Source organism: Leptonychotes weddellii, chromosome 12 (assembly GCF_054177405.1).
Source record: "Leptonychotes weddellii isolate Sample4059 chromosome 12, ASM5417740v2, whole genome shotgun sequence".
Lineage (NCBI taxonomy): Eukaryota > Metazoa > Chordata > Mammalia > Carnivora > Phocidae > Leptonychotes > Leptonychotes weddellii.
The window spans coordinates 33,866,804-33,882,118 of NC_138380.1; the positions used below are offsets into that span (position 1 = coordinate 33,866,804).

The 15,315-nt window shown below is 39.4% G+C and overlaps 1 protein-coding gene across 6 annotated transcripts in view; it reads left to right on the forward strand.

Annotated features, from left to right (window-relative positions):
• DOCK4 (dedicator of cytokinesis 4) overlaps positions 1 to 15,315 on the forward strand; it is a 417,063-nt gene that overhangs the window by 317,466 nt on the left and 84,282 nt on the right. For all 6 annotated transcript variants that reach the window (XM_081800230.1, XM_081800232.1, XM_081800233.1 and 3 more), the window contains 2 exons: positions 130 to 228; positions 10,578 to 10,672. In XM_081800230.1, coding sequence (XP_081656356.1) covers positions 130 to 228; positions 10,578 to 10,672 — 194 coding nt within the window. The remainder of the gene's footprint in view (positions 1 to 129; positions 229 to 10,577; positions 10,673 to 15,315) is intronic.

Consider the following 15,315-nt stretch of genomic DNA (forward strand, 5'->3'; position numbering starts at 1 on the left):
TTCATAGAGTGACTTTAGATCCTAGTGGGTTTTTTTAAGTGTTCTATTTGAGGGCAGTTCAAAGTAAGTTACTGATGTTCATTTTTACTCTTAATAAAAAAAATATGCCTTTTTTTTTTTTTAAATTAGGGGGAGTTTGTTGCTTGTCTCCTGTCCTTATTACGACAAATGACAGATAGACATTATCAACAACTTCTTGATAGTTTCAATACAAAGGAAGAATTAAGGGTAAGTGACTTTTTTTTTTAATTTCCTACGTCTTTCTAGCTTTCCTTGTTCTCATCATCATTGTTAAGATAGTTCCTTGACAGTTGTTTTACCTGTCTGTGTTAAATTCTAAGCTGTTTTTTCTCACCTTCATCCACATGTCTGACTCTCTGTCTTGGCTCATTAAGATTTCAACTACTCAAGCAAAGCAATTAACTTTTATTTTGTACAAAGACATAGGATTTGAAATACCTGTCAGCAAAATCCAATAAACTAAAATAGAATCACAGACCTAATGAGACAAAAGCAAATAGACTAACTCTAGTTAGGTGGACTTAGAAATATTGCCTTTATAGAAGGTAAGGGTGAATATATAAATATATTAGCTGACTTCATCCCTCTAAAACCAAAATGAGGAGTTCTGGCTACAACGTTCTGACCCCAGAGAAGCAGAGTTGAATTTGATATTCTCTATCAGCTACAGTCTAATCAATATGCTGTGCTAGTGTGACAGGCTGACATTAAATAGAAAATATTGATGCCAGGTTTATAAAAATTCAATCTTTGCTGAGATTTAGGAAGCTTCAGTGCTTCCTTCATGGTGTTCACTAAAACCTTAGAAGTTGATTGTCCTCAGTTGGAGGAATGACCTGTCATCTCTTCTTATTTACTTTTACTTCTCTTTCATCTCTTGAGTTTTCCAGACACATTCATATGTAAACCATCATAATGGAAGGGGACTTACATGCCAGTGGTGGAGAATTACAGGACAGTAGGCACGGTCACGCTGCAACGTTTGTGTGACCGGAAGCCTTCACAGCACCTCAGGGGAAGACTTGTAGATTTTTTTTTTAATACAGATCATGGACAGGGATCACTTATCTTTGATCTGGAAGATGTTGCATGACCTCAGAAGCATCTTTCAGTTACTTTGGAGTGGCTGACAAGCTGAATCATGAAACAAAGAATAGTTTGGGCAGATATAATCTCTCTAGCAGAAAGTTAGTTGGCATATATCCATGCCTAAAACTATGTTTTTCATGTTTACTTTCAATCCTGAGTTTAGAATTAAAAACAGATAAAAGGCCTTGGAAAATGCCCACTCTACACACAGAAATCCATGTGGCTAAAAAGGAAGATAATTGTGCAGTCATTAACTTTCTTCAGAAGTTGAATATGTAAAACAGTTAAGGAACTAGGTTTTATATAAGAGGTCTTTGACTTCATGTTTCAAAATTTCCCCATAGGAAAGGCTACTTATTTTTACAGAGCCTGGGAATAAAAAATAGCAGAGAAGCACACATTGAAAATCATGATTAATTTAATCTAGGTATTGAGTTTTATGCCTTATTATTCACATTAATAATAATAAAGCAAGTGGAAGTCATGAATAAAGTGTTTTATGTGGCCTTTCCTCATTTCAGTCAGCCACACACCTTTTCACAATTTCCCACTTCAAAATTAACTGGGCCTTTGGGCCAGGAAAATTATTGAATGCTATTAATTACTTCATCTATCCTTTAAGCAATATCGATTGAGAAATTCAGGCAACTACTGGTTTTTGTTATGTGGCCAGGTACAAATTGTCCAGTCCCTGTAGGGGGAGAAGTCAGTCAAGTAATAGGCATTGACCCCACAGGTAGTGAACTCCCAGGGTAAGCACATGGTGCTTTGGAGCATCTGGGAATTGCTGCCAACCCAAACTCCTGACATGAGAGAAAGTCCCCAAAGGGGTCTCAGCTGAGAACTAAGATGAGTAGGAGTGTGCTGGGCTTACCTTTGGCTAGGACATTCAGATCTCTCAGCTAAAATGATACCAGAATATGCTAACTGACAAAGCACTCTCTACACCACCTTTGTAACAGTTATTCAAACCTGGAATGTTTTACTTTGTTTTTGTGAGTCCCCAACCCCTAACTACTAGATTATAAACTCCTTGGTGCGTGAAGCTTTGGCTGGTTCACTGCTGTATCCTCAGATCCCAGAACATGCTCACCACATTGTAGGCACTCAAGAAACATTTGTTGATTGTTTGATAGAATATGAGGAAGAGAGTTGTAAGACACAAGGCTCTCCGAATGTGTATGGATTTTATTTTGATGACACTTGGATTCTGTGGAGGGTTTTAGGAAAGAGGGGAGAGCCATGATCCCATTTGAGTTAAGAAAAACCTGTCTGGTTGCACTACTGAAAATGAATTAGCCAAGGTCAAACAGGAGGCAGAACCCTATAAACGATCTGATGCAGTAGTCTGTGCTAGAAATGACTATGGCCTGAAAGTGAGATGATCATGATGGTAGATTCTAGGGACATTTAAGGAAGTTGAATTGGCAGGTCCTGGTGACTGAATTTATAAAAGAGGTGAAGTAGAAAGAAGAGTTGAAGTTGACTCCCAGGCTCTTTGACAACTGGCCAGATGTTGGTGCCATTCACTGCATGGGGAACCCAGGAGGTGTGGGTGTACAGGTTTGGGAGTAAACATAAATCCAGTTTCAGCTAGAGTTTGGTCACCCGAGGGACATCAAAATGGAGATGTCTTATAGACAGTGTCTGAAGTTGAGGAGAGAAAGCTGGGCTGCAGATGTAGATTTGGAAATTGTCATTTACATCAATGGGAGTAAATGGGAACATCCAAGGAGAGTGTAGAGTACGTAATTGAAGGGATCTGAATAGAAGCCAAGCATCAAGGAGCAATTGATATTGCTTAAAGGATAGATGAAGCATCAAGGAGTGTTGAACACTGCTTGCTACTGCAAGGAGGTGAAGTAAGATCCTCAAAGGGTCCTTTAATATTGTTGATGAACTCGATGAGCAATTTCAGTGCAGTGGTGAGAGCAGAAGCCACGCTGTCATGAATTGAGGAATGAAACAGAGAAAAAGATACAGTAGATGTATAACATGTTCCAAGAAAAGGAGGATAAGGTGTCTACTGACGGAGAACTTTGGATATCATGGGAATATTTATAATGGAGGAGACTTAAGCATGTTCAAATAGTAACGATTCAAGCTGGTAGAGGAGAAGCTGAAGGTGTAAGGAAGAAGTGCAGAGGGTAGTGAGGTTCCCTGAGGTGGCAGCAGGAGGGGACAGAAGTAGCCTTGACTGGAGGAAGATCATTTTCCCAGTGTAAGAATGGAAGGGGAGTAACTGGGGGGAAGGCAAGCTAAAGGTCACTTATTTTATTAAAAGCTAATTAGTCAGCTGGTTTTAATCTGTATTTTGAAAGTTCAGAGGTCACCTTTTAACAGATCCATTTTTCTTGTTCTCATTTTTCTTCAAAGCCAAATACCCCTGTTTATGCTACTGAAACCTACATTACAAGATCTTTCAAAGGTAGTAACACTGGTCCACAGTCCCTTATGCAAAGTCCTTACTAGCACGTGTATTTTAGAAATTAGAAGCTTTTGACATTTCAGGAAGATAATGTGGTGCACATACTGTGTATGATATAGGGCCTCCAGTAGGATTTGGGATAGCCACTCTAATTAAATATCTTAATATTTCTGCAGTCAAAAAAATATTCACTCTAAGTGGGATTAAATAAAAACTGAATAGCTCAGGTCAGGTTTTGCTGCCAAATGGATTATAAAACCAGAATTTTTAGACTACTTTGAGATTTTACTTTAGTAACAAGAAACTGAGGACCTCTAACAGCAAACACTTATATAAAACTTCGTACATGCAAGGTACTGTTCTAAAAGACTGATTCATATAACTCATTTAATCCTCAACCCCCTGAGGTAGGCACTATTATGATTTTATTACACATGTCAATTATTTGATTCAACAGACATCTATTGAGCACCTTGGCTAGGCATTGGGGATATCAAGACTAATAAAACAATCTCTCTTAATGCTTTAATGTTATTAAGAGCATCTAAATCATTGTTATAAATGAGTGTGATGTATATAAACAACAGTGATGGCGGCTGACAGTTATAGATTACCTCCTCACCCCCACCCCCACTCTCATGGGCCATGCAGTGCTCAACAGTTTTCCTGCAGTGCCTCATTTTACTCCCCGCTGACCTCCCCCAAACTCTTTCCACCCCCACAAGGAAGTAATTGAGAGGGCCTGGAATTCTATTAACATCTGAGCTCTTTGCTCAGGCAGCTAAACTCAGCTTTTTCTTACACTTTAATGAAGTTTGTTCAACCAAAATCTTTGCCATCAAATCACATAAAATTTCATTTGTCAACTCTTTAAAAAGTAATAAGGCAGTTCCAGTCATGAAGTGGGGATAAAAGGCCAAATTAATGGAAGGAGAGTTATTTGGGGTTTTTTTTTTTTTTTTGTATCTACCTTTAGGTTAGAAACGGAATATATAATATATAAGGGAACTGCCTACAAGGAAAGGTATAGCTTAGTAAAGTGGTATTTAATGGAAAATTATAACTGATACTGGGATTAGACCTTAAAACTCCCATTTTACCTACTGATTAAAAGTCATAAAGTATGTCCCCCTCCCCTCCACACACATGTATTCTATCCCCAGAGGTAGCTACTGGTGACACATAAGGTTGTCCTCACAGACTATTTTTTATGATATATACATACACATTTTTAATGGAATCCTACTATTCTTATTAGTTGCACTTTTTCACACAACAATATGTCATGAATATTGTAGAGATCACTGTATCATTTCTTCCTCCAAATTGCACTATATGGATGCTAATAATTTAATCATTCCCCTTTTGCTGGGCATTCAGGATGTTTCTGACTTTTGCCAAGAGAAAGGATACTTCAGGGAACATCATGACACACATGTCTCTATGGACTTGTGCCCTTATTGCTGTAGAATGAATTCCTGGAAGTCGAACTATTAGATCATGGGATATATGGATTTTATTTTATTTTATTTTTTTTAAAGATTTTACTTATTTATTCATGAGAGACAGAGAGAGAAGCAGAGGGAGAAGCAGGCTCCCCGCTGAGCAGGGAGCCCATTGCGGGACTCAATCCCAGGACGCTGGGATCATGACCTGAGCCGAAGGCAGACGCTTAACCATCTGAGCCACCCAGGCGCCCGGGATATATGGATTTTAAATCTTCCTTGATACTGATGAAATATATGTTGAGATGTTCCAATTAATATTTTTGTTGTTCTTTATCCCTGGCACTGCTAAAAAAGCACTGCTTTTTTCTTTCTTCTTATCAGTTCAAAGAAAGATATGGCCAAGCATTTCACAGTGGTTCTCTAAATGAAATGAAAATGAAAACAGATTTTGAAAGTACGGAGTTCCCAGATTATTGGTGTTTTAACTCCGTTCTTGCTTGCAGAATCAGGACGTCTCCAGGGTTACTGTTGGAGTGGCTCCTGGCATTTTGAACAGTATGCCATTTCTTCTCCTAGGTCCTCAGGTGCTCTGTGTGAGTGGTGTGAGTCACAAAGTCAACAGGACTGTGTAGGAGCAAGGACCCGAGGGCTGGTACTCTGCATTGTGTAGCCCTTTCCTTCCTTGGAACGTGGCAGTATTTTAGAAATGAACAAAAGCAAAGACCAGGAAGTGATTCGAGTTGTTTCTTTTCTTTTTTCTCCTTCTGTAGTCAATAATGTTTTATTATACACCCACCTTCTGCTGAGGGCTAAAGTTTTGTCCACATCCATGGTATTTCTTGTACATGGAAAGCACTGAGTCTCCTGTTCTTTGTTGATTATGACTTTTCATATAGAACTGTGAGAACCCTGCTTTAAGCAGGAGGTTATACCTGTTCTGGAAGTTAAGTACGGCACTATTACAGCCTTTCATTGTCTCCCATGTACTGGCCCCCTAGCCTTGAAAAATCATATCTGATCAAGTCACAATCCAACTTTAAAACCCTGAGGACTTCAAGTTACCTGCAGGACAAGTTCCAGTCTCTGCCAAGTAATCCCTATCCTCCGTCGACCTTCCATCCTCATTGTCCTCCACCCTCTTCCAAACCCCTTTCATGACAGCCAGTTAAAATTACTTGCGTATTCCAAACCAACCATACAGTTTTTAATTCCTCTGAATCATTTTTTTGTGTCTCCCTGAAATGCCTATTCTACCATTACTCACTCACTTGAATTGCTTAATTTTACCCCCTATTAATCCTTCCCTGATTTCAGCTCGTGCTATAAAATCCAGCTCAGGAATCACTTTCTTTACGAAGTGTTCACAGAATATGGTGCCCCCCCACCCCCACTCTTCCCCACCTCTGTGATAGCACCCAACAATGCCTTCTAAATGTTGTTTCCTTGGATCCTTGATGACTGTGCTCTTTGAGAGTAGGGACCATGTCTTTGTGTCCCAAGCACAGAGCCTAGAATAATATATCTCAGTTGAATGAAACAACCCTCTTAATAAATGTCTGCATACCTCACAAACCATCTTTTTCTGTACAGTTATTTCAACTTATAGCCTTTATTTTATCATAAAAAATAGTTCTCTAGCTCTCAAAGACTGAAGACCACTTGGGAGTTATTTTCGCATAATGTGCTTCGATATTCAACTTTAAGGTTATGAATTTCAATGTGATAATAATTATTAACACCCTTTAATTGAATTCAAACCCCATACCAAGGATGTTACACATTTGAAATTTGTAGAAAATTTTTAAGATAATATTTGACTATACTTTAAATCATAAGTGAAGGAAATGTGTTCCTAGAAGGCTCTGTCCCTGGCATTGCTTTTGACATAAGGAGACCGTGTCTTGGTCTATCTGCTTACGTCGTGATCCTTTCTTTTCTTGAGTTCTTAACTCATGTTTCATGATCTCGGAATACCTCCTCCCGTGTCTCACTAATTCTGTTGCATAAACTTCATTCTGTCCTCGTGCTATGCTGATACCACGGTATCCTGTGTAAACACAAAGCGATTTTTTGTACAGTATAGTCAGGAAATGAGTGAAAAACAAATTTAATCCTCTCACCCATCTGCCTAAAGCCCCTCACTGCCTTACATTGCCCTCAGGATAAATTTCCCCATTTCTTGCCACTCCCCATTGCAGTCCAGGCAGCCCCGTGTTGTCTCTTGCCTTTAAGGCATGCCGGTGCTCTTCCCTCTCCGTGGAATACCTGGTCCTCAGACTTATCCTCACTTGCAGTGCATGCATAGATCCGTGTGGTTTTTAGGTTAGCCTTCAGCTCTCCCGCCAGACTGTACACTCCGTTTAGGGCAAGCATTACATTCAACTTACTGTGGAATGACATGTCACAGACACTCCATAAATACTCTTGCATGAATAAATAAAAAGAATGTATCTTACCCCACTAGGTGTCCCCAGCATCTAACACAGTGCCTGGTACGTAATAAAGCACTCAATATTTATGAATGAGTAAATGTTAGTGATGACTTCTAAAATCATAAAAAATGGCTCTTGCTTTCTTTTCTATTTGAGTATGGCCCTTTTTACTGTTGTGGTTTTCACATGAACTTCCTTACTTGAACCTCTTGCACTGCAGAAAAAAGTGCTTCTGTAAAGTACCACCTCACTGTTCCTTTTTCTATTTTGAACCCTGATTTGAATAAAACCAGTAATGCAGTTAAGTTACCATGTTGTGCTATTTGAAGTAAACAAACAAAGAAGAAACTGCTCCCAGGCTACCAATTTTAAAATAGTGGCATATGAAACACTTATTTCTTGCTATCCAAACAGGAATATTATTATAGCAATATTCTTTTTTTAAATTATGGGGAAGATGTGTTAGTTATTGTTATGTGTGCAAAATAATTTCGTATATATATGCAGAAGCACACATTCAGTGAAACGATGAGAGCTGAAAAGTACTTAGGGCAGACAGGGAACAGCGGTGGATGTGGGGAGGACAGGCAGGGGGCTGTTGAAGAATCCAGAATTCAGGTATTAGTGCTTTAAAATACTGGAACAGAGTTTGAATGAAACCAGTTGCATGGCAGCTGATAGTAAATCCTTGCAGAGCTCAGTCATATGATGGGAGTGCCACAGTAGAAGGTGTTTATGTTACCCTCTGATGAAACATTAGCCTACAGCTGAGAAATAAGAAAAAAACATTTGTCTAGTATAATAACAGATAAGTGATCATACTGACTTTTCAAAATCACGGCTCACTACAAGGGACCTTAAAGCCTCCACATTTTCCAAATATGAGAGCTCAGTTCCAGAAAGGTTAAATAAACTGCCAAGGTCGTTGGGCTTGTTCATTGCTGAGTCAGGATTAAAATCTCGATTTTCTGATTTTCACTGAAAGGGCTTTTCATTGTCATTGTAAGATTGCCACAATGCGTTGGATTCTATAAAGGTAGATGAAGCTTGCATGGGTACTGTAGAAAGCTATTTGAGACACTAAAAAGTTTTCTTAGGGGAAGCAAAGATTTATGTCACTATGTGGGTGTTGGCTCAGTGTCGCACGCTGCCACACCTTTTATTTTGTGAGATAAGTGGGAATAAGAAAATAAGATGGCACAGAAACAGATGGTCTGTCCCCAGCTCCTACACCTGGAATAACTTTCCCTTTGACCCCAGCCCTACAAAAGAAGAGCAACCAAAGTTGCCAGCCCGGAAGGTAGACGTCCTGCCTGCTATAACCAGTTTTTCAGACAATTCTTTCCCTGTGCAGCTTCCATCAATCTCTCCTACCCCCCTACCCCCATACACACACCCATTGCTAAGGGTGCTACCTCCAATTTCCGATTCCCTAAAAGTCGAGAGGGGAAAAGATGAAATTTCAATATTTTAGAAATGAAACTATTCCTAAGTCATTGTAGACTATGAGAAGTGATTCCCCACCTTCATGATTTTTTTTTTTAAAACATCCATCTAAGCAAGTGCCACCAGATAGCAAACTGAAGTAGGATATAATTCTTTGAAAGGTAAATGCAGACATCCATTTTTGCAGGGATTATATATATTCATGTCTGGAAAACCCAAAAGAATGAACTGAAAAACTTTTTTGAAGTTTTAGAAATGCATTAAGAAGGGTTTCTCACCATATTAGTATGCTAATGACCTACTTTCCCAAGAGAGGGCTGGAATGTGAGGGGTTTCCCCGAATTGTCTGACCTGCAGTAGAATTCATTTGGGAAACTGTGTCTGGTGATTCTGCCTACATGAGAAGGGTCTGTCTGGCCATTTAAAGGCAAATGACCTAGCGGGCTTATTTCCACATGGCACATACTACACATATCAACGTATGTGTGTTGATGCCAAAGAAGCTAAAATAATTTCGTGTCAAAATATTTATGGGCTTGATCAAAGCTGTTAGAGTATGTGAAAAAACCACACACACACACACACACACATACACACACACAGAGCTACCACATGTTTCTTATATTTTCAGATCCTATCTATCTTCTGATGATATGAATGACAACCATAATCTTCTATTCAAGCAGTTTACATGTTTCACATAATGTGTTGCTGGGTTTCATAAATAAAATTCATGTGTGGTTTTTTTTTTTTAATTAAGCGACACCATACTGTTGCTTTCAATCAGATTGGTAGATATATCTTCCTAGCATTGCTTGAGGTTATCAACAAATCTGTAAGTTTGCTAGTTAACAAATCTAAACTAGACTGAGCCAATCTCTTTCTGATTGGGCATGCTTTATGTCATTCAGTACATGTATATTGTCTCCTTGAGTCCCCTTTAAGTGTAATATGCTGCAGCGATTGGGGCCCTATCACTTGAAATGTTTTAAGAAGAGGTATTTCTGTGTCTGGCAGTAGCTTTTTGTCAAGAATGTTTCTAGATGATCAGTTTAAAGTTAACATCTCAGTAAGTACTGCTGCCCTCTGGCATGGCAACTCTGTGAATAATTCCTTGACACTGTCATAGCTACTAAGCAGTCACCACTGGGCTCAGCTTAGCACACATCCTTATTTGAGTGTATTCTACATAGCACATTCAGATTCTGTAAACCTGCATGCATACCATTAATGCTGCGTCCTCAGAATGCCCTCGAAGAAACCTGGGTGTTTGCTTAAAATGCTTTTTAATGAACATAACTTTCTAAATTTTGACACCTACTTAAAAGGAAGATCTGTTGATCGTTCTCTCGCTATGAAAAGTTCTGATGTTGAGGACACTATAATAAAAGAAAGAATATATTTGCCTGCTAATCTTCAACTGTCAGTCTTCCCCTTTATTTATAAAATCTAAATGTTTAGAGTTTGTGAAGAGGAATGAAAGGTCATCTCCACTGTATATGAGAAAGAAAAGGAAAAGAGAACATTTGGGAAGGGTAGCAAGCCAGTGGGTGCTGAGAATAGAACAGTGATGATTCCTTCTCCTGGTGAACTATGGAAGCATGGCTTCCTTTTCTGTAGTTGCTTTGGAAATGGCAACAACAGTGCTCTGTGTGTGTGTGTATTGACAGTTAAAATAACTCAGTAAAATGATCTGTTTCCTCCCTATCCAAGGATTTCCTGCTACAGATATTTACTGTGTTCCGAATATTGATACGCCCAGAGATGTTTCCGAAGGACTGGACTGTTATGCGCTTGGTGGCTAACAAGTAAGACATTTAAGTTGACAATGATTGCAGCTTAGTATATGGATGAGAGGAGATACAAAAATGATTTTTCTAGTTTGATCTCAAGTTTGAAATCTTCAAATCCTGGGATTCTTTTTCTTTGTCTCTGAATTAACTTCTCTCATTTAAAAAAAATACATATTACTATTTGTTTTAAACAGGTGATACATTTAACATAGTTCAAAAATCAAATAATATAAGAAGAGTGTACATTGAAAAAACCCCTTCCCATCTACTGTATTTATCCCTTACCCCCAGCCTGTAGTTACCACTTTTATTAGCATCTTGCGTGACGTTCCAGTGTTCTTTTATACAGAGCCTGGCAGGTAGCATAATATATACACTATTTTGCACTTTGCTCTTTCACTTAAAAATCCTGGCAGTCTTTCCACATTAATACATAGAAAGCCCCTCATTCATTTATGTTTCTTTTGCTCTTTTATGGGCATATAATGTTCTATTGAATTGGTGTACCATCATTTATTTAACCAGCCCTGTTGCTAGACACTTAAGTCATTTCTAATCTTTCTTAATTCATTTTAACTCAGCAGGATACATTAAGCATCTACCATGTGCTCAGCACTGGGGATAAGATATGACCCCTGAGTTGGATACATGAAGATTGAAGTTCCTTTTATACAGCCAAGGGATATGGCCAGTAGAGAGCTGAAAATAATGCTCTCAGCAAAATTTGGAACTAGAGAAGACATTTGGAGAGATATTGACATAAAGTTGAATCTCTGGAAGTTGGCAAAACTAGCTTGTATTAGGCATATCCAGGAAAAAAAAATAAAAGATCTTAGTCAGTACTTGAAGGAGTAGGAGCCAGGAAAGGAGATTAGGCAGCTGCCAGAATGGCAGGAGCCTTCCCAGAGAGTAAGTATCATGGCAGTGTCTGCTCTCATGCTTCCTGTCTCTGTCATCTCAGGATACAGAATGCAGGTGAAGTTCTTGAGGAAACTGGCTGATGTTTACTTCCACACTCGTAATTTACCCTGTCTCATAAACATTCTTTCCTTCAAGTCTACATTTGCCTGCTTCTCCTTCCTCCTTTTGTCCAGCCCCGAACACCCTCATATTCAGGATAAAGGTTGAATTCTCCAGGTATCTATCCATAGACCAAAGACACCATATGTCCTCCCCAGATGCCAGGTATGGTGGTGGTAAGAGCCCCAGGAATATAGGGTTGGATTTTGATAAGATATGCCTAATATGGCTTCTGCTGCAGTATACATTTATAGATGTGGAGGTGTTAAAACGATGTGTTAAAACTTGTGAAGTAACAAATAGTATAATATGGCATATTATATTTTACATAAGTACAGAAGCAGCTTTTCCATGTTCAAGACTAATTGAAACTCCTGAAATAGCTCTCTTTAGAATTTAGCATATTTAGTTTGATATCTGTGAGTAGAATCAAATATCTTTTCATCTGGATGTCCGGATGCTATAGATTTAAAGGGAGCAATTGGTCATGAATCTGGCGTTATTACCAAAGATCTAACATTCTGCAGAGGGCTATGAAGTGGTCCAGGGAGCCAGCCGGGAAGAGGTCCAGGCTGCTGACATCTGCATCACACAACGTCATCATGTGGTCATTATGCCTGCCCTGTGCGTGGAGGGATATTTTGACTTGAATTAGAATATTCAATGGCAAAAATTCAAACCAAAAATAAGTTTGACATTTTGTTTCTTATGCACACAGGCTCTGCTTGAGCTTCTTGAAAACCGTGACCACAATGTGGCTTTTTAAAATTAAACACCATCTCTCTCTCTCTCTACGTAAAAATCTCCACTCCATTTATGAAGACTCATGGTCACACAAATGGGTAACAGACTTAGAAGTATAGATTCTGCTTTTGAGTAAACACATGATGTTCAAGATTTTCATCTACAGTGTTAACCAAACAGGAGCATGGGTTAGTTTAAGATGAGTTCTGTGTAATACATTTAAACAGAAGATACTCCCAAAGCAAATCCAAGAAAAAGGCCATCAGCCTTTGCTAAATGCAGTACCATCACGCTCTTGCCACTCAAGTCAGTGCTGATAAGAAATGGGCACTGTTTTTCCACCGGCAATGGCAAGTCCGTCCCAATTTGGAGAGAGGACTCCAGGGTCTGGTAGAGAACACCCCAAGTTGGAACAGACACTGCCCTCTGCTCTTCTGCTTCCCGCTCTTCTCCCCATGCAACCACCGTAGCCATTTCCCATTCAAATTATGAAACCAAATGAGATTTTTCTTGCCTTATGAATGCAATATATTCCAGAAATAAGCCTTCAACTATTTCTTTTCTATCCATAAAAAAGATTAGCCACTATAATATTGGTAGAAAAGTCCATTTCTGAAAGATGTTAAACACATTTGAAATATGTTAAAGGGCAGGGGCACCCAGGTAGCTCCATCAGTTGAGCATTCAAGTCTTGACTTTGGCTCAGGTTGTGGTCTTGGGTTCGTGGCTTCAAGCCCTGCCTCGCTCCGCTCCGTGCTCAGCAGGGAGTCTGCTTCCGTCTCTCCCTCCCCCTTTGCCCCTCCCCCTGCTCGTACTTGTGCGTGCTCTCGCGTGCTCTCTCTCAAATAAATAAATAAATAAAATCTTTTTAAAAAACGTTAGCATACATTGGGAAGAAAACATGACCACTTTGCTAAACTATGTAGACGCAAGTTGCAGGAGCTAGATCCACGTCTCTGAAGTTGACCACCTTTCTTCCATGTTGCTAACTTTCTTAGACAAATATTTGATCAGGGCCCCTCAAAGAGGCATTTTTACCCAGACTCCCACTTTTACTACCTACTATGTGCCTAATACATGTCAACTTGATAGTAACTAGGTGAGAAGTCACCACTGCCCTACCTTTGAGCTCAGCTGTATTCAGCTCATCCCTCAAAATATGTATTCTTTGATGTGTTGGTCCTTTCTTCCTGTGTTTTCAAGTAAGTTAAATGCCTTTAACTTTCATCTATAAACTATGTTGTCCCAAATCCTGTAGCTTCCCTGCTTTATCTGAAGTCCTACTAAAAGCTGTGACCAGACACTTGGTGATTAGTATGGTCTTATGTTTATTTCCACCTGAATGTCTAATATCGGGTGACATGGTAAGGGCGTCCAGCCTAACTTGCACAAGGATGAGACATGTGTCTCTTGCTTGTGTGCAAAGTTGTATTGTCCCCACTGTTAAGTTCTTGGTAGATGTTTCTGATGAGAACAACTGCTCAATTTGAGAAAGAAGGAACATAAGGGAGATGAAAATTAAGTACCAAAAATACAGGACACTTTGAGACAAGCTTCTCTCCACCCCCTTCCCATACACATTGCAAAATATAGTACAAAAATAAAGTCACAGCTTTATACATTTTCAAAGAGATAAATCTTGTAACAGACTTGCTTACTGAGGGAAGTAAAACCTTCTGGCCTTACAGTTGACATTTCAGGCCCTTATTTTGTTTATCTTGTGTGCATGTTGGCTTCAAACATAGCATACATTTTTTTATGTGTGCTTTTTCTCACCAAACACTGAATTATTTAGTTGACTAGTACCTTCAAGTAATTTAGTTTTCAAATGAGATCAGTGTAGCAAATAGGTGATTTATGGAACCAAAGATTCTTAGGGAAGGTCATTCATTCATTTACTGACCCATCCACTCAGCAAATCTTTTTCAATACCTAAAGTATAAAATAAATGCCATAAAGATAGAGCAAAGATAGTTCTTTGAAAATGTTTATGAAAGGAACTTTGTTCTGAACTGGGATTGGAAGGCTCTTTCATTAGGAAGTGAAACTTGAGCTGAAAGCCAAAGCAGGAGTTAACAGGCAGACAGCAAAGGAAGAATGTTCTTATCAGCAGAAATAGCTTATACAAAGGCCCTGTGGTCAGAGTGAATATGGCACATTCAAGAAACTGAAAGACTATTAGTGTGGCTGGAACATGAGGAGAGAAGGAGCCAGGAACAATGAGGTTAGAAGAGGAAGACAGGGCCCAAATATTAGGGCGTAGAGAAACATTAAGAGAAACCAAGAAGGGGGCACCTGTGTGGCTCAGTTGGTTAAGTGTCTGCCTTCAGCTCAGGTCATGATCTCAGGGTCCTGGTATCGAGCATCACGTGGGCTCCCTGCTCAGTTGGGAGTCTGCTTCTCCCTCTGCCCCTTCCCCCCCCCACTTGTGCGCACGCTCTCTCTCTCTCTCAAATAAATAAAATATTTTTTAAAAAAAGAGAGAAACCAAGAAGGACCAGTTAGAAGCTTAATACAGCAATCCAGCTAATGGCTCGAACAGGTAGATGGCAGTGAAGGTAGTAAGAAGATCGATTTTGAAGATTGAGATAACATAACTTGCAGATGACTGGATGTGGGTGGCAGAGAAAAAATGGAAGATGGCCTTTAGAATTTTGGCCTGAACAGAAGGATGAATGGTGGTGCCATTCACTTTGGTGGGGAAATGCTGAGAGGAGCAGCTTTGGGGGTGGGGAAGGTGAAGAATCTTATGTGAAACAGAAATTTGAAATACTCTTCGATATCTTAGTGGAAACATAGAAGAGGAAGCTACCCCTGCTTCTGTGGAGCTGAGGGAAGAGGTTAGGGCTGGAGGTGTGCATTTGAGGGTCATTGGATGATATGGATGATATTTG